At 49.8% G+C, this 23356-nt stretch overlaps 8 protein-coding genes across 8 annotated transcripts; 3 read left to right on the forward strand and 5 right to left on the reverse strand.

Annotated features, from left to right (window-relative positions):
- Positions 1 to 187: 187 nt before the first annotated feature.
- On the forward strand, positions 188 to 5324 carry Z518_01025 (uncharacterized protein; the record flags this gene model as incomplete). Its single annotated transcript, XM_013421626.1, has 4 exons — positions 188 to 676; positions 729 to 1181; positions 1234 to 5077; positions 5137 to 5324. The coding sequence occupies 4 exons, from the start codon at positions 188 to 190 to the stop codon at positions 5322 to 5324; spliced, it is 4974 nt and encodes a 1657-aa protein (XP_013277080.1).
- A 1221-nt stretch (positions 5325 to 6545) lies between these two features.
- On the forward strand, positions 6546 to 8636 carry Z518_01026 (uncharacterized protein; the record flags this gene model as incomplete). The annotated part of the gene is made up of 4 exons (XM_013421627.1): positions 6546 to 6651; positions 6781 to 7106; positions 7271 to 7592; positions 7744 to 8636. The coding sequence occupies 4 exons, from the start codon at positions 6546 to 6548 to the stop codon at positions 8634 to 8636; spliced, it is 1647 nt and encodes a 548-aa protein (XP_013277081.1).
- A 203-nt stretch (positions 8637 to 8839) lies between these two features.
- Positions 8840 to 11532, reverse strand: Z518_01027 (uncharacterized protein; the record flags this gene model as incomplete). Its single annotated transcript, XM_013421628.1, has 7 exons — positions 8840 to 10220; positions 10269 to 10562; positions 10607 to 10653; positions 10705 to 10968; positions 11017 to 11305; positions 11350 to 11404; positions 11463 to 11532. The coding sequence occupies 7 exons, from the start codon at positions 11530 to 11532 to the stop codon at positions 8840 to 8842; spliced, it is 2400 nt and encodes a 799-aa protein (XP_013277082.1).
- Positions 11533 to 12900: 1368 nt separating this feature from the next.
- On the forward strand, positions 12901 to 14381 carry Z518_01028 (uncharacterized protein; the record flags this gene model as incomplete). Its single annotated transcript, XM_013421629.1, has 2 exons — positions 12901 to 13039; positions 13087 to 14381. The coding sequence occupies 2 exons, from the start codon at positions 12901 to 12903 to the stop codon at positions 14379 to 14381; spliced, it is 1434 nt and encodes a 477-aa protein (XP_013277083.1).
- Positions 14382 to 14852: 471 nt separating this feature from the next.
- Z518_01029 (5-aminolevulinate synthase, mitochondrial) lies at positions 14853 to 16734 on the reverse strand (the record flags this gene model as incomplete). The annotated part of the gene is made up of 2 exons (XM_013421630.1): positions 14853 to 16360; positions 16413 to 16734. The coding sequence occupies 2 exons, from the start codon at positions 16732 to 16734 to the stop codon at positions 14853 to 14855; spliced, it is 1830 nt and encodes a 609-aa protein (XP_013277084.1).
- A 924-nt stretch (positions 16735 to 17658) lies between these two features.
- Z518_01030 (uncharacterized protein) lies at positions 17659 to 18108 on the reverse strand (the record flags this gene model as incomplete). Its single annotated transcript, XM_013421631.1, has 1 exon — positions 17659 to 18108. One exon carries the CDS (start codon positions 18106 to 18108, stop codon positions 17659 to 17661), a length of 450 nt encoding a protein of 149 aa, XP_013277085.1.
- Positions 18109 to 18119: 11 nt separating this feature from the next.
- Positions 18120 to 18320, reverse strand: Z518_01031 (uncharacterized protein; the record flags this gene model as incomplete). The annotated part of the gene is made up of 1 exon (XM_013421632.1): positions 18120 to 18320. One exon carries the CDS (start codon positions 18318 to 18320, stop codon positions 18120 to 18122), a length of 201 nt encoding a protein of 66 aa, XP_013277086.1.
- A 2841-nt stretch (positions 18321 to 21161) lies between these two features.
- Z518_01032 (uncharacterized protein) lies at positions 21162 to 23332 on the reverse strand (the record flags this gene model as incomplete). Its single annotated transcript, XM_013421633.1, has 6 exons — positions 21162 to 21915; positions 21976 to 22702; positions 22759 to 22843; positions 22908 to 22963; positions 23030 to 23197; positions 23254 to 23332. The coding sequence occupies 6 exons, from the start codon at positions 23330 to 23332 to the stop codon at positions 21162 to 21164; spliced, it is 1869 nt and encodes a 622-aa protein (XP_013277087.1).
- Between the last annotated feature and the right edge of the window lie 24 nt (positions 23333 to 23356).

The raw sequence follows: 23356 nt of genomic DNA on the forward strand, positions 1-23356 counted from the left end.
ATCCTTCTTTCCATCCCAAAAAGTTCCTACGACCGATTTAGGAGAGGCCCGCGACCCTGGCGATGGAGACTGCGCAACAGGACCATAGATAAAATCTTGATTCTGGGTCTATGTCAGAGCGGCAAAACACCGCAATATCAAAAGCAACGTCACCAACAGTAGACAATATCGTCACGACACACACAAAATGTCTGGTTCCACGCCATTCACGGCTCGCTCGCCGACACAGTCGAATCAATACCCACCTTATTCACCCACTCCCCCAAATCGCCCTTACTTTGGTCATGAACCATTTCAAATGCCTCCTCAACATCTAATTCAAACTCCTCCTCCGTTTCCTCCTGCATCGTTGGTACAAAGCCCCCATCATAGTCGACCACCGACATTGGCGTCACCCTTGCTGGCACCGAATGCCTTGCCGCCTCCATCAATGGGTGCTGGTCCTCAATACCAACAGATAACGTCAAGCCCTCCTCCATTCGCGCTTCAAAGAACGTATTCCGGTCATCTGGTTCATCCAAGCATGCCTGCGCAATACGACGGCAATTCAACGCACGCACACCCTGCCGGACCTCCAAGTGCTGTGTTGCAATCGCCTATGAGAGATCACCATCCTCTAACTAATGGAAGACCCGCCGATAATCCTCCCCCTAATTCGCGGCCTCAATCAAAAGAAGTAAGTTCACCATCCCCAATTTCTCATGAAGGTGCTGATTTTCATCCCTCAGAAGTCGGATAGGGCCAACAACCCAATGTCCTTTGCCAGTATCCTGGGTCCTTCAAACAATGAACCATCTCCAAAGATGTCTGAAACCCGACCTTCACGGCCGGTAACACCTCCATCGAAGCCCATGATAGAAAATAGAACCATCCCTGAAAAGGTAGCCGCGGCCAATCTTCCAGAAACCGACTCGGCTCGACCTCTCACAAATGGCGAGACCAAAGCAAAATCAACGGTAGACACTATTCCAGTCAAGAGAAAATATGTTGCACCCTCAGGACCACGCAAGATTCTGACGGAAGGGGAGGCCGAAAGGATATTGAAAGCTCTTGCGGACATTGATGACGCCACGTTCAGTGACGTTGAAGAAGTCGGCTTCTATGAGCAGAAAGAACGGTACAAGCAACGTTGCAAAAAGAGAGCGGCAGAAGTAGCTGAAGTTGAATTGCGCAAGCGCAAGGTGAGTTCTTCCTTCTACCGCACCACTTTTCACCGCATTAATCATTTTCCAGCGCCGACGTGAATATTTTCTGGATTCCTTCATCAAGTCGTTGGAAGTGCCTGCAACCAGTGCTGCTCAACGATTCCGCGACCGATTCGAACCGATTGCCGTGAAAGAAATTGCAGACAAAGATCAACAGAGTGAGAAGGAACGGAAGAAAGACATGCAGCGGAAGCGTCGCCGTGAGGCACAAATCCGCAATGAGACTCAGAGAATGGAAGAATTTGAACAGCGCGCGAGAGAGGCCGGCGATGAAGAAGACAAACAGAAATTCTTAAGGCAAGCAGAGAAGTCTCAAGCCCGAATTCGACAAACCACGGAACTCCTCGAAGGCGGGCCTGCGCAAGAGGACATGGAAGTGCCAGCTCCCGCTCCTAATTACGAGGGAGGAGTTACGTCTTCTTTCCAACTGGGTTCGCCTGAGCCTAGCGAGCCACCCAAGAAGCGCAGCAAGAAAGAAGGTGCTGCACCGTCCTCCCGGCTCAAGAAATCCAAAGAGAAGAAACAGGCGGAGAAGGATGCCGCAGAGGCTGCGTTTGCTGCTATGGAAAGAGATGCTCTGGTTCAGATCGCCCCCAAGGAAGAAGCAAAACAAGAGACCAGTGCCAAGGGCAAGAAATCAAAAGAGCCAGTTGCTGTCGGGACTCCTGGACATACCATCAACTACGACTCCAAAGGCTACAATCAAATCTACGAACAAATCTGGCGAGATCTGGCTCGGAAGGATATTCCCAAGGTCTACAAGATCAAACAGCTCTCCCTCAGCACCAGACAAGAAAACTTGAGGAAAACGGCAATTCTAGCCAGCAAGCAGGCTCGAAAATGGCAAGAGCGGACCAACAAGAGTATGAAGGATACTCAAGCCCGAGCCAAACGAGTCATGCGCGAGATGATGTCTTTCTGGAAACGAAATGAACGAGAGGAACGCGATCTGCGACGTATGGCCGAAAGAAAAGAAATCGAAGATGCAAAGAAGGCCGAGGCAGACCGTGAAGCCAACAGACAGAAACGCAAACTCAATTTCTTGATTTCCCAGACCGAAATCTATTCGCATTTCATCGGCCGAAAGATCAAGACCGATGAGGCTGAAAAGACCACCGACGGTACCGTAGCTCCTGGTTCAGGCGAGCCAACCCAGCCTAGTGATGGATCTATGGATGACATCTCGATGCCTAATGAAGTTGGACCAAAGGTCACCAACTTTGAGGACCTTGACTTTGATGCTGAGGACGAGTCAGAATTGAGAAAAGCCGCCATGGCCAATGCTGCCAGCGCGTTGAAAGACGCCCAAGACAAAGCCAAGAACTTCAATGGCGAAGACCAGATGGCTGCTCTCGACTCGAGCGACATGAATTTCCAAAATCCCACTATGGCGGGGGATATTCAAGTGACCCAACCGAAAATGCTGCAAGCCCAACTCAAGGAATATCAACTCAAAGGCCTCAACTGGTTGGTTAATCTTTACGAGCAAGGTATCAATGGTATTTTGGCAGATGAAATGGGTCTCGGCAAAACTGTGCAATCTATCTCGGTTATGGCATACCTGGCAGAACAGCACGGTATCTGGGGTCCTTTCATGGTCATTGCCCCAGCCTCCACTCTGCATAATTGGCATCAAGAAATCGCCAAATTCGTTCCAGACATGAAGATTCTCCCATATTGGGGTAATGCAAAGGAGCGAAAGACGTTGCGCAAGTTCTGGGACCGCAAGAAATCCACATACGTCTTCGAAAACGAATTTCATGTCCTCGTCACGTCGTATCAACTGGTCGTTCAGGACGCGCAGTATTTCCAGAAGATCCGATGGCAATACATGATTCTTGATGAGGCTCAGGCTATCAAATCATCGAGTAGTTCACGATGGAAGACTCTGTTGGGTTTCCACTGCCGAAATCGTTTGCTGCTCACAGGCACGCCCATTCAAAACAACATGCAAGAGTTATGGGCTTTGTTGCATTTCATCATGCCTACCCTTTTCGACTCTCACGATGAATTTAGCGATTGGTTCTCCAAGGATATCGAAAGCCATGCTCAGAGTAATACGAAGCTGAATCAGGATCAACTGAAACGACTCCACATGATTCTCAAGCCATTCATGTTACGTCGTGTGAAGGCTCATGTGCAGAAAGAATTGGGCGATAAAGTGGAGATTGATGTCTTCTGTGACCTCGCTTACAGACAGCGTGCTTACTATGACAACCTCCGCACCAAGATCAGTATCATGGATTTGATTGACAAAGCGGTATTGGGTGGGGGTGATAATGACCAAGAAGCAGCCACCCTGATGAACTTGGTGATGCAATTCCGAAAGGTGTGCAACCATCCCGATCTCTTCGAACGAGCCGACATAACGTCCCCATTCTCGATGTCGTACTTTGCGGAGACAGCCTCGTTCCTTCGCGAAGGCCACTTCGTGCAGATCGGCTATTCTGTTCGCAATCAAATTCAGTATGATCTGCCTCGAATCCTGTGCAATGATGTGGGAAGAATTGACATTGCCGGTCCCAATAATCCCACGGCTGGTTTCCGACGAGCTGGTTTCAAGACGGACCGACTGAAGGATCTGATGAGAATCTGGACTCCCGAACATATCCAATCGTCCATGGAGAATGATGGGGCTTTCTCATTCCTACGCTTTGTCGACACCTCGGCAGGCGAAGCGGCTTCTATCGGGGATCTGGGGACGTTCGAGCGTGCGATCAGGTTGAAGAAGCAACACAACCGAGCGTTACGCATCGTCGAAGATTCGGAGGAAGGACCACCCCCACATGCGATGTTCCACATTGTCAAAAACAGCCCACCAAAGGCGCTCAAAGATCTCGATCCGAATTCACATCTTTCCCGACTCTGCAACATTGCCCGAGAGTGCTATGTGGATCAAGGATATTCAGTCATGGAGCCCGCTGCGACACCGAATGCTTCAGCTCCTCCGATCGAGATCAGCTGTTCTGACCAGTCTTCGATTGCCGAGCGGCAACTGACCATGTTCAACATGAGTGTACGAAGTTCCTTGTTCCCCCTGGAAGAATCCTCGGAGGAGAGCTTGTTGAATCGCGACGTGGATCCTGAGAATTTCCCGGTCTCGAACATGCTACCCGCACCTGATTCTCAGAAGGCTCGGTACACCAACATCACCGTTCCTTCCATGCGCCGACTCGTGACGGATTCCGGCAAGCTGGCCCGGTTGGATCAACTTCTTCGAGAACTCAAGAATGGTGGTCATCGAGTATTGTTGTACTTCCAAATGACCCGTATGATAGACCTTATGGAGGAATATCTGACGTATCGCGGCTTCAAGTATTGTCGGTTGGATGGAAGCACCAAATTGGAAGATCGTCGAGATACTGTTCATGATTTCCAGACCCGGCCGGAAATCTTTATTTTCTTGTTGTCGACCCGCGCTGGTGGCTTGGGTATCAACCTGACGTCGGCCGATACCGTCATCTTCTACGACTCGGATTGGAATCCAACCATCGATTCCCAGGCTATGGATCGAGCACACCGATTGGGTCAAACCAAACAAGTTACAGTATATCGTCTGATCACTCGAAATACCATCGAAGAACGAATCCGAAAACGAGCTATGCAGAAGGAAGAGGTTCAACGGGTGGTCATCACGGGTGGTGACGGTGCCGGGGTGGACTTCAATACCCGAGATCGACGTGAGAATCGGACCAAAGACATTGCCATGTGGCTGGTGGACGATGATCAGGCTGCCCTTATCGAAGAGAAGGAGAAAGAAATTGCCGAGCGGCCGGAAGAAGAAATTTCGAAGAAGAGAAGTAAGAAAGCCGCGACCGCCGGTGGGCGAAAGAGAAGGGGAGAGATGAGTTTGGATGAGATGTATCATGAAGGTGAGGATGCGACAGAGGCCTGAATGACTCTCCATGATGACGGACTAATTTTTTTGCAGGTGAGGGACATTTTGAAGATGCATCAGCAAAACCATCAGGAGCAGCCACTCCAGTCAGTACGGGTGAGACTCCAGGACCCAAGAGAGGACCTCGAGGCGGCAGAGGAGTGAGCAAGAAAGCGAAGACGGCTAAACAACGACTGGCCATTGTGGATGCGGAAGGAGATTTGGGGATGGGTGGGATGTGAGATAATAGAGGGTTTTGTTTGCAGAGCCAAAACTTCCCACATGTCGACTCGAGTAGGCCAAAAGAAGGGGGGGAAAGGAGTTTGAACTCGGGACACTGTATTCATGTATGATTATAAAGGGTTATGTTTCTCTCACACACGGAAAAAAAAAAAAAAAAGGTGATGGCGATAGACTATGGACCTGAAAGGGTTGCAGGATGATCAATCAGTCATACAGTATCGTGGGCATTACATGGAAGACGGTCATGCTGATATTACGAGGGCCTTGATTGAGATGATATTCTTTGATCAGGGGGGCTTCTCGGTTGCGCATGGTTGGGATCTACGCTTGACGGAGGGAGTGCACACTTGTTAGACTCGAGACAATACATGAGAATCATGTTAATTGTTCTATTCTGATTCCATGGTTGGAGGTTTTTTCGACTGATTTTGGATCTCAATCATCGATAGACAGGAGCAGGTGGGAATGTCCGCGCGGATTTGATGGAATCAGTTCGACAAGATAGTTATTTTTGGAGACTGTTTCATGAGTGAAAGGAATTGATTGTCATCATTTTAACTTGTTCCTGAGCAGAAGCGAAATCCAGTCATGAGTTAGAATATTGAAGGGCTATATGGCATAGGTACATTGAAGTACTTAGAGTTTCTCGATGATACATGGCGATTGTGGGTTCCTCAACGTACCTGGATATACTAACACTCAAGCTTTTAATCACCTTCCTACTTGGATCCAGTACGATGATGATCCAACGAAGCTTTCTCAAGCAATCACCGGCACCCAACAGGAAGTCTCAGATCATTTTATCTCAGTATCTTTATTACCGCATTCAATTTCACAGTTTTGATCTACCGCTCATCTCCTTCGTATCCACTGATCTGATGCTGACTCTTTGTCTTTACCGGGTCCACCATCAGCCAACAGCCGGGCAATTCCATCATCAGTCTAGCAATCGAGACTTGAGACCACTGCCTTGGGAACTTTCCGATACGGCTAAAGGCCACATGGGGAGAGATAAGCTTTGGTTGCTCCACTACTTTGTCTATCACTCCCATATCCTTCATCGACAGCCATATCTATGGTTCAGATATAAACTCCCACCCAACTCCCATCTCCTTTTCCGTCTCCACCCTTTCGCCGCTTTGCTCATTCTTATCCCCCCTGCTCTCTCGCATCATCCCCTGTAAGACCGTTGTGTTCAATCACTCTCAAGAATCGGCATCATGGCCGGCCGGCGCCTCTCATCCATCGTCCACGGCAAAGCTAACGAAGCATTCGACTCGTCCTTGGGCAATGAAGCCCAACTCGCCAGACTTGGCTATGAGCAAGGTACGTACTGCCTACCTGTACGTATGCTTTCCAGAATCGCAGCCAGTTTCCTTTTCCTCCTAGCCTCCTCTTTTATTCCATTCCGTCAAGTCCTTCCTTAACTGATATACGGTATTTTGTGCTCTCCAGAACTCAAGCGCTCATTCAGCCTTCTCGGCATGGTCGGCTTCAGCTTCTCCATCGTCACCTGCTGGACAGCCCTGGGCGGAACACTGATCGTGGGCATCGTCGCCGGCGGCCCGCCCGTTATGGTCTGGTCGTGGGTTGGTATTTGCTTGCTCTCGCTCTGTGTAGCGTACTCGTTCGCGGAGATGTGCTCGGCCTATCCAACTGCGGGAGGTCAGTATTCATGGGTCGCGTTGCTGGCGCCGAAACGGTATGCCAGAGGTGCCGCCTGGGTTACGGGCTGGTTCATGTGTACGGGTATCGTGGCCATGGGAGCCGTTAATAATTTTGTACGTCTTTGCTCTCTTCTCTGTCCTTCCCCTTTTCTCTCCCCTCCTTTTTTTGGTCCTTGTTTTGCCTCAGTTTTCTCCCGTTTCTGTCATTTTGCTTGGCTCGCGTTAGTTTGCGTTGTTTTGGAAATGCGGGCAATACTGATTTTGGGCCATCTTTTCAGATCGGTGCAAACTTCCTCCTCGGCATGGCCAATTTGAACAACCCGTCGTACACCATTGAGCGCTGGCACTGTGTGCTGGTAACATACTTGATGGCCATCGTGGCCGCGGGCGTCAATATCCTCCTTTCGCGGTTCTTGAATCAAATCTCCACGTTCGCTGTTATCTGGAATATTCTCAGCTTTTTTGTCGTGGTGATTACGATCCTTGCCGCCAACGATCATAAGCAATCTGCCAGTTTTGTCTTTTCCGATTTTCAGAATGACACGGGCTTTTCGTCGTCGGGAATGGCTGTTATGATTGGTTTGTTGCAGACATTGTTCGGTATGTTTTATGATCCCCCAAACCTGATGAATATCGCCTGTGGTCCCTTTTTGTTGGACATATCCCTAACCCCACCCCTTTCCCCTTGCCTTTTCCCACTGTCTGTCGTGTCTTCATCTATCACAAAATGAGCTAACGGAGACTTTGGCAGGGATGTGCTGCTACGACGCCCCCAGCCACATGACGGAAGAAATGCTGAGCCCGGCCAAAGAAGCACCTCAAGCCATCATTCTCTCCGTCTATCTCGGTGCCGTCACCGGCTTCATCTTCCTTGTCTCTGCATTCTTTTGTATCGGTGACCTCGAAGCTACCGCCACTACCTCCACTGGCGTGCCCCTAATCCAAATATTTTACGACAGCACCGGCTCCATCGGCGGCGCCACCACACTGGCGGCCATGATCACCATCATCGTCCTCATTTGCGCAAACAGCTTGATGGCCGAAGGCAGCAGAGCGCTCTGGGCATTCGCGCGCGATCACGGATTGCCGTTCTCCACGCTCTTTGCCAAAGTCCAGAAGAAATCTCAGGTGCCCGTGTACGCGGTGATTCTCTGCATGCTGATCCAGATGGGGTTGAATAGCATATATTTTGCGAGCTACGAAGGTTTCAGCACCGTGATATCCATCGCAACGTTTGGCTTTTACTTATCGTATGCCATGCCCCTGTTTGTTCGTCTCTGGTCAGTTTTCACCGATGGCCACGCAAAGGTTATCCCGGGAGCGTATACGTTAGGCAAATACAGTCCATGGGTCAATGCCGTGGGGCTACTGTTTTTGGTTTTTGCGGGTATTGATTTCAATTTCCCGCAGGTTGGGCCCGTCACAGCAGATAACATGAATTATTGCAGCGCGGCATTTGGGATCATTGGACTGATTAGCCTTGTCACGTGGATTTTTGATGGGAGGAAGAATTTCACGGGGCCGCAGACGGGACTGATGAATGCGGCGGAAGCGGAGGAGAAAGGATTGCCATTGGGGACGGAGGCCGGTGCCGGAGTCTTGCTTGAAAAGGAGAAGAATGATAGTGTTGGGGGGAGGCAGTGAGGATACTACGAGTCAAGAGTAGATTGCGAATGATCCGGACACGATGGCTTGAAGGAATGTGTGAAGGAAGAGGCTGCAGGGATGTAAAATACTATGATTTTGTGATGTTTGTTTCGAGAGTCTCAAGATGACTAACCCCTGTTGCGTGCTCATCTCCTCCCTAACCCATGTCCACTTCGGAGCTCTCAGCCTTGTGAATCCCATCATCGTGGAAGATACAAATTGAGTATGTTGTGTTTCATCTTGGGGACGTTTGTGGGCTTTTGGACCTCCGGTTTTGGCCCTCTGACAGGTCTATCGCTGTCGTCATCTTCGGCTAGATCGAAGATGGATCCTCGTCGCTTCTTGCGACCCTGATTTGCCGATGGGGTGGTCATTCTTCTCTTCAGCTTGTGCCCGTTTCCAGGAGCTTCCACGCTTAGAAAACCTTCAGTCTCGACATTCATCCCTGGAGGGATGGAAATTCCAATCCCATTCGTCACAACACTAGAAGTCATAGAGACATGCATTATTGGATCAGGATTGGAGACGACTTGACCCTGGACCTTCAAGACATCTTCGTCGACATTCTTCTCGAAGTATGGCGAAGTTTCTGCGGAAAGGCTTTCTGACGTTGGTGTCGACGATGATTGCACTGAAGATAAATGGTTCCAGTGCTCGCCCGTGAAATGAGGTCGGAGTCCTGGAGTGGGAAACCGATCCAAGACCTTTTCTTCCTGCCCTTGTAGATTCTTCACCGTCTGTCCCTCCGACGTTCTAGAAGGTCCTCTCGTTTCATCCAGTCCATTCTCATTATCGACTGCTTCGATGGACTTCGTCGGTGGCCGAAGCATGCCAGTACGCCTAGGCGGAGGAGACACTGTGCGAGCTCGAAAATGTCTCGATTTTTTGTTCTTTGCTCGGTCCCTGTGTCCTGAAATGGGAAATCCGTCGTCCAGCGATAAATACCTCGCTCTCTCAGAGAGGACCTGTGCGGATCTCGGTGACCAATTCTCCATAGCTGTTAATACGTCATTCGATAGTTTCTCTTTGGGATCTCTCTTCGGCCGGAAGGTCAAATGCATGTTCCTAGGAAATGGTTTGTAAGGCGGTTCAATGGCTGTAAGGCCTGTCATATAATTCTTTCTGCCTGAGTCCTGAAGGCCAACTAGGCAAGCCAGGGATTTGATATATCCGCTATCGCGAAAGTCGATCATCTGTGATTTTGGAGTTCGTGGATGCCAATGCTTGATCGTGCGTCGATACAGGTCTTCGAAATCATCCTTGTGAGTTTCATTCGAAAACCAAGAGTGTTCGAGAGCTTCTTCAGCGGTCATTCGTGCTCCTTCATCGAGTACCAACAGTTTCTCGACAAATTCTTTCGGACGTTTTCTAACCAGTTGCCAATCTTTTGACTTTCGAAGAAACTCTAGATTGCAATCTCTGGCAAGGATTTCGGAATACATATTCGTGACAGGGTCACAGAAGGCCAACCCGCCCGTTAGGAGAATGACCGAAACGCAACCAAGTGCCCACATGTCTACAGCTCGAGTGTAGCCGCTCTTTTCGGGGTGCAATGGGCCCCGAGCGCGTTTCAGCATCTCACTGAGAAGGTATCAGTGTCAAGGCCTCTGACTCCTGGAGGGCACTTACGGAGCAGCATATTCATGAGTACCCACGACTGTCGACATTCGATGACGTTGACTCTGGATTCGTCGAGCAGCACCAAAATCCGTCAACACCACTCGACATCCTGGTGCCAGCCCGGTCATGAGAATGTTGTCAGGTTTAATATCTCGATGAACAATATTGTTTTGGTGAAGAAAACGCAATGCGATAAGTATTTGTCGAATGATCACGGCCGCTTCGACTTCGCATAATGCTCCATTTCGGGATTCGATGTACGAGAACAAGTCACCAGCAGTGACGATATCTTGTATCATGTATCTGTGCAGTTAGCGATTGAGCATGGAGAGTGGTGGTTTTCATACATTGTGTTATCAAACACATACACTTTCTTAAGGCCGATGATGTTAGGCTTAAGATCCGTGTTAGTCTGGTGAAAGACATTCATTTCCAGCACCCTCACATGTTTAATTGAAGCAAGGATTTCAAACTCACGAAAATACGTCTTGACCTTCTCTTCCAATCCTTCGTCCTTCTTCCGTTGATCGGCCAGACCTGGTTGTTCCGGACGTCCGAAATAATTGGGTGGTTTCGGCATGAGTTTCCGCAGATCCACGACCTTGCAAGCAACTTGAACCCGACTTGTTTGATCAATGGCCATGAACACTCTTCCGAATGTTCCCGCTCCCAGGAGTCTGTCTGTGACGACATAGTCTTTTCGAAAATCCTGCCAACATTAGTGCGAACCTGAGGCGTTTTTCCATTCTGATCGTACAGCCATCTCCCTCTCCTGGACGAAATCGAAACTTTCTTTTGTTTTCCCATTGGTCATGGCAGTAAAAAGGAGGTATGTCCGTCGGCTCAGTCGGAGATTGTCTCCGTCGCAGAGGAGAAATCCACCATTTCCTTTCCCAATAAAATCCCCATTGAGGTAGGTACCATTCTGAGACAGATCTTCGGCATAAACCAGAGTATCGACCTCATTTGGTCCATCGTTCTCGTACACGACAGTGTAGATTCTCACGTGCCTTTTTGAGATATGAGGATCGTCAATCACATATTGGCTAAGAGGTCAATACATGATTTGATCGGAAATCAACTTCCCTACCATCGATTTTGATCGCGGCCGATGATGATTTCATGGTTTCCATGAATCTTTTTCCCTGAGCAGGCTAGTATAACCACAGACAAGATGTGAACGAGATCGAATTGACACACTACCAATGACTTTGCCCTTGTGATCCTGATGGACGAGAACACCTGCAAGAGGTGGCTTAGAAGATGAGCCCATGGTACTGCTTACTCGGCGCACACCAGAGCAAGGGAGACTAGTCATCACTTGAAGGAAAATGGACGCTAGCAGGAGAGGTTCGAGGAACAAGAAGGGAATCCACGGAGCGAGAGACGGCAGAAAGGAGACAGGTTAGCAGGTCAAAAGGACGCATTGAACATTGGGGAGCACCACGACTCTCATCGAGAGGCAGCGATACACATGACATGAAAGACAAAGTGAGGAAGAAATGAGCCGCTCCGGCGGAACAAAAGTGGATGCGAGTTCCGATCGTCTTGGCGGCTTTGACCGGCAAACAGGCCAAGACCACTGCACACATTGCTCCATTCAAAAAATCCCCGCGACTTGTTTCTCCCACTTGCACACATCTCTCATCCAAGCACCTCATCTCGATACAATCTGTACGTCTCCCTCGCCTGCTTCCGACCACCTTTTGAGGGCCCTACCGAGTACGATGAATGCTCACTGACCTTCTCTAGTCGAAATTGAACGAAGATGAGAGCCAAGTGGAGAAAGAAGCGAGTTCGACGTCTCAAGCGTAAGAGGCGCAAGACCAGAGCCCGCAGGTAATGCTCAATAGCATACTCTGTCTCATTCATGGTTTTTGCCACATCACTGACCCTCATACAGCAAGTAATCGCGTCAATCGCTCCATCACATCTTCCCCTCTCGACCAATGTCAATGAATCTTCAAGCTTAAGTTAATCCTCATTATCAAGTCCCGACAACAACTATGTTCCGACAGCCCAGTACTTCCACGGCGAGTTGTATCAATCGCTATGAAGGGTATCCGGTCTCTGAAGAATCGGCCTTACAATCCCCCACCATCCACAAACGTGATGGCCATGTAAGAGGAGTGGAAGACGGTTCAATCTCTATGGAGCTTTATGGCAGATTGCTTATGATATCTTGGACATACCAGGAGGATTCAGTACAGCGGAGACCTCAGGAAACATGTATATGTCCAAAGACTCTGGGCTACCTCAAAAAACAGAGCTTTCCAAAGCTTCCAGGCGTCGTTCAAATGTCTGCTCAGTGTGGCACATTCCAAGTGAAGTCACTCGATCAATATGAGCTCTGGTATCTTTTCCTTTTCCTGATAATTTTGCCTGCACGAATCAGTAAGCAGAGTGTAAATAGCCCATTGCACTTGATATGCCTCTCATCGTTAAAGGCTTTCCGTTGTTGCTCGTAGCTATTTCACGTCGAGTCATGTACGCTTCGCATGTTGGGCGTGACGTTTGTTGAGCAGCATTTTCGGGCTGACCAAAAATTAACTTTTGGAGTTGGAGATCTCCGGTTCTACATACAAAATTCGTTCCTTCCAGATACTCTCTTGCCTTAGGTATACACCCGTTTTCAGACTCAATGGCGTCCTTTAAAGTTACAGGCGGGAAGAAAAGAAAAGCGGACACTCAAGGAGATCAAAGACCTTCGAAGAAACAACAAGGCAGCGAGGTCAAAGTCACTCATTTAACCAGTCCGGATGTCGTTAAGCCAGTTGTCGGTACGGAAAGACATCTGCATTCGTTTTCCGCAGCTGACTTGCTACAGCCATCTCACCCGGTGTGACACTACCTGAAAACGTCAAGTTCAATGCATTCTCCAAAAAAGGACCGGCCGGCATGTCCAATCTACTTCTCCAATCCTCAGACCATCCGACCATCGACTATGTTGCGACAGAGAGCAACACCACCGATGCCGGAGAGAAACATATCAAGCATTACATTGCCATATTTGACGAGGCAGCGAAAATCCTCAAGGTCATGGAAGCCAAAAAGATGACGATACGGAGCACCGTTCGCCAACCTGAGAAAAGTACAAATAGCGATGTGGAAGACGCATTGGTGAAACCACCACCTACACCATCGTCACGGGCAGCATTGACACAGGCATTTGGAACCAAAAAATCGAAGAAGGCCATCGCGTCAGTGGCCGAAAATCGCCTGCTCGCCCGCAGTGGTGAAGACATAGACACCTCCGTGTCCAACGCTATCTTATCCTCCATCCAAGACGACGACGACGACGATTTATTGGAAGCTATCGAGTCAGCTTCGTCACGAGCCAACAAACCCCTCCCACAAGCCAATCTGGACACGAGCGATATCAGTGAAGTGTACCCTCTATCCTCACTCGTCTTCCCTGGCCCTGCTCGAACGACCCTGTCCCAGATGCCACTGACATATTGGCGAGAACGAGCCTCTGCAAAGAAGGACATTAATTCCCGCTACCGCTTCGTCGCGCACTGCGTGGACCGCTTGGTAAAACGTCACCTCCAAGACCCCAAGAACGAGACCATACTGCTCAAGTTGCAGATTCTCCGGTATATCCAGCTCCTGCTCGAAATTCGCACGTATACAACACGACTGCCGTCCAGCAGACCAATTCCCCAACCGGAGAAATGGCCGGCCAATACGACGTCCGATGTGTCGCTATCGACAAGCTTTCTGTCGAAACTCATCTCCCGCTTCTTTCCCACCTCGATCCCGACGACACAGGCTAAGACGCTGCTCACCACGACGATCTTGGCCCTAACGCTGCATATCCCGCCGCCAAAGTTCAAGCCGGAAGATACTCCAACCATCCTTCTCGCCGAGCCGTCAGATATAGCACTGGACCTGGCATTGCGGCCCGGACAAGTGAACAAGCTGTTCCGTGAGCTGGGCTGTAAGATAGATGGTCTCACAGACGCGGAAATCACGAAATATGGGTGGGAGAAGGCCGGGAAGGCCAGAAAGTTTGTTGACGAAGAGGGTAAAGAGGTCACGTTGCCGAAACCCAAGTTCGCTAAACTCAAGTTTCCTGTTACATTTCCGAAGGTCAGTGCTGGGAGGCCCAATCGGAGGTAGGGGTGAAGAAAGGGACGTGACTAACGTTGATGTCCTCAACCTGAATGTTTCAGGGTTTTACAATGCATAGCGATAAAGGTTAAGTGCAAAGTCCCTAAAAGGAGGAAATACCGAGACTGTACGAAAAAGCGAAAAGAGTGAGAAAAGAAGAAGGAAAAAAAAAAAAAAAAAGGATCAGTCGTAAAATGATTAGAAGTCAAAAATGGCCATGGTATATGGCGATTTTAGATACTTTCATCGGCCAGAGGGTCAGGCCGGAATGAAAATGGTTTTTAACTAAATGGCTGAAGAGCCGGACATTTGCCCCTGCTACATAGGTATTCAGGGCAAGGGACTCAAATTTTGGATTTTTCGCGATCATCTCCATCATCTTCTCAGTCCGCACATTCTTGAGAGTACGTGCAACTGCTCGAGGCGAGCACTTGCCTCCACGCCGCTCCAACACATATAGTTGGAGAACAGAGGGAAAGCTCAAGCCGCAGCAGCCGCAACGGGCATGACGTGCTCTTCGGTGATTTTGTCAGCCACGGATTCAGGGACAGCTTGAGCATGGATGAGTTGGGCGTCGGTCCAGAGGGGTTCGACCGGCTTTGCGTCCTTGACGCCAACACCCACAAATCCGCCTTGAGCCTCCCAATCTGTGACACGTTTGATGTTCAAGAGCTGCCACACATCCTCGAGGGCTTCCACCAGCTCGGCTCTCAACTCGGCCGTATGGCCGGGGGTGGGTGTGATGCGAAGACGTTCTTCGCCGCGAGGGACAGTTGGATAGTTGATCGACTGAACGTAGATACCATGATCGGTTAACAACATGTCGGAAGCTCGTTTGGCCGTCTCGGCGTCACCGACGAGAAGGGGAACGATGTGAGAAGGATTGGGAATGACTGGAATTCCTCGTTCGGTAAGATCCTCCTTCAGTGCTCGAGTATGCAATTGTTGAAGTCGTCGGTCTCCCTGGTAGCGAGCCTGATATTCAATTGCAGTACGAGCACCAGCCATGGTCGCCGGGGGGAGGCTAGTGGTGAAAATAAATCCTGGGGCAAGTGAACGGATGGTGTCAACCAAAGCGGCGGAGCCAGCAATGTAACCGCCAACACAACCGTAAGCCTTGCCCAAAGTGCCCGTTATGATGTCAATACGATCCATAACACTGCCCTTTTGTAATTCTTTGGTTCTGTCGGGATTGGCGTAAACGTCATAATCAAGATGTTCGGCGACACCCGCTCCTCGTGGACCATACATTCCGACGGCATGGACTTCATCCAAAAAGGTGATTGCGCCGTATTTGTCCGCGAGGTCACAAATGGCCTCAATAGGAGCAACAGAGCCACACATGCTGTAGACCGATTCGAACGCGATGATCTTTGGCTGTTCCGGTGGGAGACTGGCCAGTTTGGCCTCCAAATCAGCCAAATCATTGTGCTTAAAGACCATTTTCTTGGCGCCGGAATGACGAATCCCCTGGATCATAGAGGCATGGTTCATACTGTCACTCAAAATGACACAGTCTGGCAATTTACTGCCCAGAGTCGCCAAAGTAGCGTCGTTGGCGACATAGCAGGAGGAGAAAACGAGGGCTCCCTCTTTGCCATGTAGTTCGGCTAGGGTCTTTTCGAGAGCAACGGCATGTTGATTGTGGCCGGAGATGTTTCTGGTTCCTCCGGCACCAGCTCCGTACATGTCAAGAGTTTCATGCATGGTCTTCAGAACGTGTTTGTTGCGGCCCATACCGAGGTAATCATTAGAACACCAGACAGTGACTTTCTCGTCCTTGACCGCCATGTGGGCACGGGGAAATTCTTTGGCGAGCCGATTGATGTTGTTGAAATAGCGGTAAGAGTTGTCCTTGTGCTTCTTGTCGAGCTCGTTGTTATAGAACCCTTCATAGTCGAAGCGAGGGGTAGGCGGCGCATTGGGTTTTCGGCCTGGATAAGCATCTGCCTTCTTTACGAAGGCCTGGACATTTTGAGGAGGTGGAGCTTGGGATCGTTAGTATTTCAGACAAGGGACTCTGGAATTCGACTTATATACCTTGCTGAGCAGGTCGGAACACATTGGTGTCGACACTGGCTTTCTTCTCAGCCGAGGTGTGCAATTTCTTCTCCAGCAAGGACTTGACGATGCCAGTTCCGACAGCTGCATTGCCATAACTGCGGCGGGTGTTGATACGAGCGCTCTGGACAGCCAGAGCCTTGTTCATGACAGGGCATCGTCGAGCAATGAATTGGAGGTTGGTAATGGTGCCACCGCCTGGAGATTGATGGGTGGAGGTGGACAGCGAGCGCAGAGTAGCGGGGGACGTCTTCTTCAGAAAAGGACAGACGCCCTTGGATTGGTGCAAAAGGGCTTCCATGGCGACAGACTGGGTGAAGAACAGTTTGTTGGATGTAGAAATGGAGAGAAAGGGGGAGAAGAAAGGAAATGTGAATGTGGGTGAGAATTCACGAGGGTGCAGGTACAAGTGGCTCTAAATGGTAATGCAAAATATGGGGTCGGCGGCAGTTCGCACCCCCGACTGTGGTCTCCACCATTCATCTTCTCTTTTTCTCTCACAGGTCTTGCATTCTCGCTTCTTGCTACTCCTTTCAATCAATCGATTCGTTCGGCCGGAACACTGCTGCATTCCTCGGCGGAATATTTCCAGCACTGCAATGTTCTCGGTAACGCCCTTGTCGTCTCTGCTCAGTGGCGGGGACTCGTCCGATGGTTATAAATTCCATCTCTTTGATTGGATAGTATCAGCTTACATCCTCTGCGAGTCCGGATCTCGTATTCGACCCGCCTCAAAACCCGAGTCAGTCTTGAGGACCCGAACACATACAAAGCTCTTCTCTCGCGAACGCCCCGAGGAGCAGTCCCTTTGGTCACGACACCTTTCTTAGCAAGCTGGCAACTTTTGGGCCCTCGGAGCAGTTAAACTGTGTTGCCCATTTGTCGCCCACTATGATCCTCTCAGTTTAAGCCCAAGACCCAGAATGCCAGACCGACCGGCACTGCCCACAGAGCCCCGAGATGCTCCTCGACCGCGTCCTTGGGCTTCGTTCTGTGGCTTGTTTGACACCCCCATCCCTGATTTGGACAACCACCATGACAGGCCTCCCATCCAAGATACCCCTCTGTTCTCCGAGGCCTTGTGCAAGCTCCATTGAGTTGTCATCAGCGGAAAATTCATTAGGAAAGTCTGGCAATCCAAATCACCTCACTTACGTGGTATCTGTGCGACCATAAATCCAGCATGAATTTCCCAAATTCACCAACAATTGACACCCAATTTTGTTTAGGGTCGCGCTCGATCGCGTGTGCTTCCCGCATTTCCTCGTCGTGTCCGTGGATTGCAGTTTTCATCTCTTGTCCTAAGCGGGCGAGTTCTGCTTGGGTGTTTCTTGGTGAGTTCGGCAAGTTCGTGGTTTAGTGCGGCTCCGGCTTTGGCCTTGAAGATGTCGAGGCCCTGGTCCACCATTTCTTTCTGGATTTCTAGGGTCACGCGAGGTTTGTCGATGAGCTCGCTGAGAATGGAGAGGACGGAGGATTCGTCGTTGAGAAAATGGCGGATCTTGGAGCCCTTGGAGACCATGTATCCCTTCCACTCGCGGCGGGAGGTGAGTTCTTGGTGGCGTTGTTCGCCCTCGGCGTGGTGGGAAAGTTCGTCCCAGAAGTCGGTCATCAGCATGACGTCCTTGATGGGTGAGTCGCTGCACCGGTTACGGATCAAGGCGATGTTGCGCATGATGGCGCTGGTCATTCTCTCGTCTTTGATTCAGGTTGCATGTATACTATTCCTGCTAACTTGAGTTTGTTCTTGTACATGGCACTCAATGTCGGCGTCTGAGCAATAAGTGTCGTCGACGTCTGGTATGTCGAAGAGAATGATCCGACGGCCATCAGAGAGGAATTCGCAGGATTTGATCTCTTTTGTGCCTGAGAGTGTGTCAGATACATTTTTAGACATGTTAAGGTCCTTAATGCGATATCACTCGCATGACTTGAGGTTGTGTCCTACGAGACACGTATCTGAATCAGTAGCTAGCTTTATGAAATTGCTCCTTTCCGATCCAGAGACTCCCATGATAGCGAAGAGAGTGATATCGTCAACATCCTCAGCCGTGAATCGCGCCACATCGAGTCCATCTGACACGCGTAGCTTCTTGACTCCATCGATAAGGTCCTCGGGCTCCCTGGCCACCACTTCGGGAAGCGAAGGCTTGAAGGGATGGGCGGGGATCTTCCTCCTAAACGGGGTGAATATACTCAAGACGTAGAGAGATAGACAGAAGAACAGCGCAAGAGAACTTACCTGCGCCCAACGATCCAAAATTACCAGTGCCGTTTTCAAAGTTTGTCCGAACTCTGTAATGGCGTTACGGTATTCATCAGGCTGCAGGAGACGTCGGCGCTAAAAGGGGCCCAACAGAGCGGGGGTCTCTCCACCCCCATTCAATGACCCCCACATACCCTGATTTCTTGTCCTTGAGACCGCCCTGAATTGCGGAGATCGGGTTAATGTGAATCTTCTTCTCATGTGACACGGCAGGAGAGTCGTCGCAGGCCGGATGAGCTCCCGAGGCTCTTGTGCCTGCAATTGTGTGGTTGATCAATGGCAGCTAGGATAGTTCTTTGCGCTGCTCATTGGTGGGAGTGACCACCTCTCCTAGAACAGAAAATTTCAGAAGTTCATCGTTATGATATCCGGGAAAATTCGATACATGCAATCGATGATTGTGACGTCGATTGCTCCAACCGCTCGATCCATTGTGCCTCTTCCATCTATCACCTTGTGGCGGGCAGACGAACTCAAATTCCAAACGATCGACCCACCGTTAAAGTGCCAGTAACCACATTCAGAAAACCTTTGAGTATATTCAGAATAAGGTCCCCCAACAAATCTCGCCGATCCACGAACCGGGTTCTCTCCCACCCTGGGGGATTTCCAGAATTTTGTTTGATCCAAAATATGGCCATGAATGTTGTTCTTGAAATCTAGAAATGTCGTATCTGGAACCAATCTTTTGGCTGGCTCAGCAGGCTTAGCAGCCTCACTGGTGTGGTCGAATTGGGCCCACAGGCCTGGAGACCGAAGGACCGCCGTCATCCGTCTCATAAAGGGAATACCACTGATTGCATAGGATACTGTTGACAGTAAGTAAAGAGTATATGTGGCCGCATTCTCTTTTTTCTTACCAGAAAAGGTCATTTCTGTGTCGGTGTAATATGTTTGTACACCGCGTGCAGCTGCGAGATTGCAAGGCAAGTATGATTGACATGGAAATCCTGGTTTTTGGCTTCATAAAAGCGGACCATGTCTGGCTCGTGATAAGGATGCCTCGATTGCCACCCAAGTCAGATGATATCGATTTTCATCCACAAAGTAGCCAGGCATGTCGCAAAAATAGTTCATCAAGAAGGCTGAGAGTGTTTGTGGGTATTGGCAGGTGGAGAAGGGCAATTTCAAGTCTCGCCCTAGAGCATCCTCGAACATAACATAATCAGAGCGAAAGCTCGCGTGGAAATCTGGACAACAGTCCTAGGAGTGTAAGAGCGGCGACAGCAACAAAACTGGACGAGCCCGAGATATTTCTGAGATTTCCGAACTAGCGGAGCCAATTTTCAAGGTGGCTGTAAGTAGTGAAATAGTAAAAAAAGGATCAGGAGAGCGAGGCCAATAATGCCTTCGAGTGCTCCAAATCGACTATGGGAGGAGGATGTCTCTGCAGTCAGAGGTATTGGATCGTGGACGCCGAGATAATTGTCTAGACGAGGAAACGTAGACGTCTGATCCTGCGGGGGAATTTCTAGATCGTTAGCATCCGCTGGATGAAATCCTAGAGAGGATGATGGCTTTGCCATACCATCGGGTTTAGTGTTGATTTGCCGCTGTTGTAGGTTACCACGGATCGATGGGAGCTTAGCCGTTGGAGCCATTGCAAGTTCTCGTTGTTTCTGAAAGCAATCGCTTAAAGCTCGTTGTATCTCTTGAATCAAACGTGTGATCTGAGCCTCAGACGTCAGGATAGATTGCACAAATTGACCAGTAGAGCTGGTCAACAGGAGGCGGTAGCTCTGCACGTTCCGCCGACAGTTTCAAGCTTCTGGGAGGGTTCTTCGTTCACATTGGAGACTTGTGCACGGCTTCGCTCGTCTGTGAGGCTATTTGTGGGATAGGTCAGAGGGAGAATCATATAAATAATGTGGGGAACTCACCGAACAGCATCGAGCAGCACCCGTCCCCTGAAAGGGGTTTGATACTCGGGCATTGGTGTCCTCGATGCCTTGCTCACCACCGAAAGCGAACGTTAAATTTCGAGGAACTTTTCGAATCTTTCCTTTGGACGCTCCATTACCAAGTGGTCCCGAATACCTATCGAGTTTCGCTCCCCGAGGTTTCGTGGGCGCGTCGAAAGTCATGGATATGCTTTCGAATTTGTGGTTTCAAGTTCGATTCATCGTCCTGGAGTAGTTATCGCCAGATCTTCAAAGTTCTAGAGAGCTTCATTGGAATGACTGATACTTTGTGAAGCTTTCTTCGAATCGTTGATTGAAATCATCATTTCTTCCGTCCGCTTCAATGACCTTTTCCGTCACTTGAACCCCCTTGATGAAGTGGGTCCACCCTTGGGAAGAAGGGCAGCCGGATGCTCATCCCTGTGAATATCCCAGCATTGCAATCCCTTGAATTCTAGAGCATCTTTTCTGGCGGATGCGTGCTTGTTGTAATTCTAATCCGTCCTTCCAATCGAGGTGCAATGGCCTAAATTGACACGGTCAGCTCGAAAATGCCGATATTCATACACAAGTCTTTTGACAACGAGAGCTCCTATTCGTACTTACCCTCGTCCAATCGACCTGAAACTCCCCTTCCTGCATGCTGTCACAGCACCTTGCCTCGCCTTGCAAACCAGCAAGACGTCGCCACTTTCGCATCACTCTCCGAATGATTTGCAGTTCCCGCTCGCTCCAGTCCTCATGGTCATCAACTCGGTGATCGCTCTCATCTTCCGAATCATCCAGCGGCGTCGTCGCCCCGGTCTTTCTTTTCTTTCCGTCTAGTGGATTGTCCTTGGCCGCCTCAGCATTCGGTTCGACAAGAGGATGTCTCGAATGTAAGTCATCATGAATGCCACTCCAATGCCGAGTTAAGCCCATACCCGAGTGTTTCCATTTGCCGAGGATTTTTAAACTCATGAAATACTGTCGAAGAAGCATGGAGATCAAGATACCATTCTCTTCAGAAACAATCTCTTCTGCCTCGCCGCCTTCCGACTGCGCAAGTAACGAATCAAATCCGTCTTTCCCTCTCCCCATGTACCCCCTGGTAACAAGATTGTATTTCTTTTCAAGGTCTAGAGGGTCGCCGCCAACGCGGGCCCACTTCACTCGATGGTCTGGCGGCAGGGAGGGATCGAATTCGAAGGTGATATTGGAGACTTGGGGAAAGCGGCCTTCCAGCGCCGGGTAAGTGGAAACGGAGTTCTCAAGGGCTGCTAGTAGTGCGGCGCCAGTGATTCGGATAACGATGCAAGGGTCTTCAAAAGGAAAACTGGATCAGTGTGAGCCGTGCATCCTGTTTATCTGAACACGAATTTGGTTGGAAGCTCACCAATTCATTAGGTCCCTAATCCGTAGAACTCCTGGCGGATATATTTGATCCCCTCTTATCGTACCAGCGGCAATAAGAGCGCAATCGCCAAAGTAGTGAGACCGCATCAGGTCACAAACGAAGTTGCCAATGTTGGACTCCTTCATCCGAACAGTAGTGAATCTTGCATCTAGTGGAGCAGCAGTGTAGCCGAGAGGTCTGTCCAATTTCGACCTGAGACGCGCCGTAAGCTCTTCTGTGAGCTGAATTGCCTTTTGATCTTGAGGGGTTTGAGACACGATGTCACGTTTGGCAATGTGAAATTCCCACTTCGTAGGGTTGCTCAGCCGCCGGCGAGCCTCGATGTAACTTAGCTGCTTGAAGTCGCTTCCCGATCGTAAGACGTGCGTTCTATTGATCAAAGTGTGCTGGTAGTAGTGATCATGTCCTCCGAGAACTAGATCTATCAAGCCGTCTGGCGTCTTCTCGGCGAGTTTGTTGTCATTTGGTTCTCGTTGGTGAGTCAATGCAACGATAATATCCGCGCCTTGTTCTCGTAGGGCCGGCACCAGCTCTTTGGCCGTAGCGGAAGCTGATTTGTATATCAGGTTTGGAGGTAAGGCGTTGACGGTGTCCAACCATTCGCGTTCCACGAGGCCAATGACACCAATCTTGATTCCATTTGAGGCCGTTAAGATGACAGTCTTTTGCGCATTTCCAAGAGGGACGTCTTCGCCAAGTTGTGGGTCTGGAGGGCAGCATTAGCGAAACGTGGCCTTTTTGGATCGACCGAGAAGCACACACCAAGTACATTGGCGAGAAGCCATGGAAAGTTGCATTGTGAGGCAAGACTTTGAAACTGTTTGACTCCGAAGTCGAGGTCGTGATTCTGGAGAGGTGAGAGGAGTCAGCGAACTTCAAAACAATTTCCCTGAATGATTCTGATCTCTTACTCCAACGCAAGCAACGTCCGTTCCTATCATGTTAAGCACGGGAACCATATGACTGCCTGTCCTCCGTCAGCAATATTGTTCACGTGACCATCTGAATCCAGCGGACTTGATAACATTCACACCTTTGGTGACACTGCTTTCCAGGCTGGGATTGAAAGCATCTCCCGAAAACAAGGTGACGAGCTCAGGTTGTCCCGAAAAGCGCTCATCATTGCGGTAGTAGTTGCACACGGCCCGGAAGCGGGCAATGCCCCCAACAGGCTCGGCAGAGGAGGCATCGAGGTGGTAGACTTTTCATTATTGATATTAGACTTTGAAAGCTCTACTGAGAGGAGCGTAGACGCACCGTCGTTGAAATGCAGCAGGCGAAGATCAGGGGGTGCAGAGGTATCACCGGCGGCGGTGTAGGTGACCGCCTCTTCCATTATGCTTTTTCTGGCCTTGGATCA

Source organism: Rhinocladiella mackenziei (genome assembly GCF_000835555.1).
Source record: "Rhinocladiella mackenziei CBS 650.93 unplaced genomic scaffold supercont1.1, whole genome shotgun sequence".
Classification (NCBI taxonomy): domain Eukaryota; kingdom Fungi; phylum Ascomycota; class Eurotiomycetes; order Chaetothyriales; family Herpotrichiellaceae; genus Rhinocladiella; species Rhinocladiella mackenziei.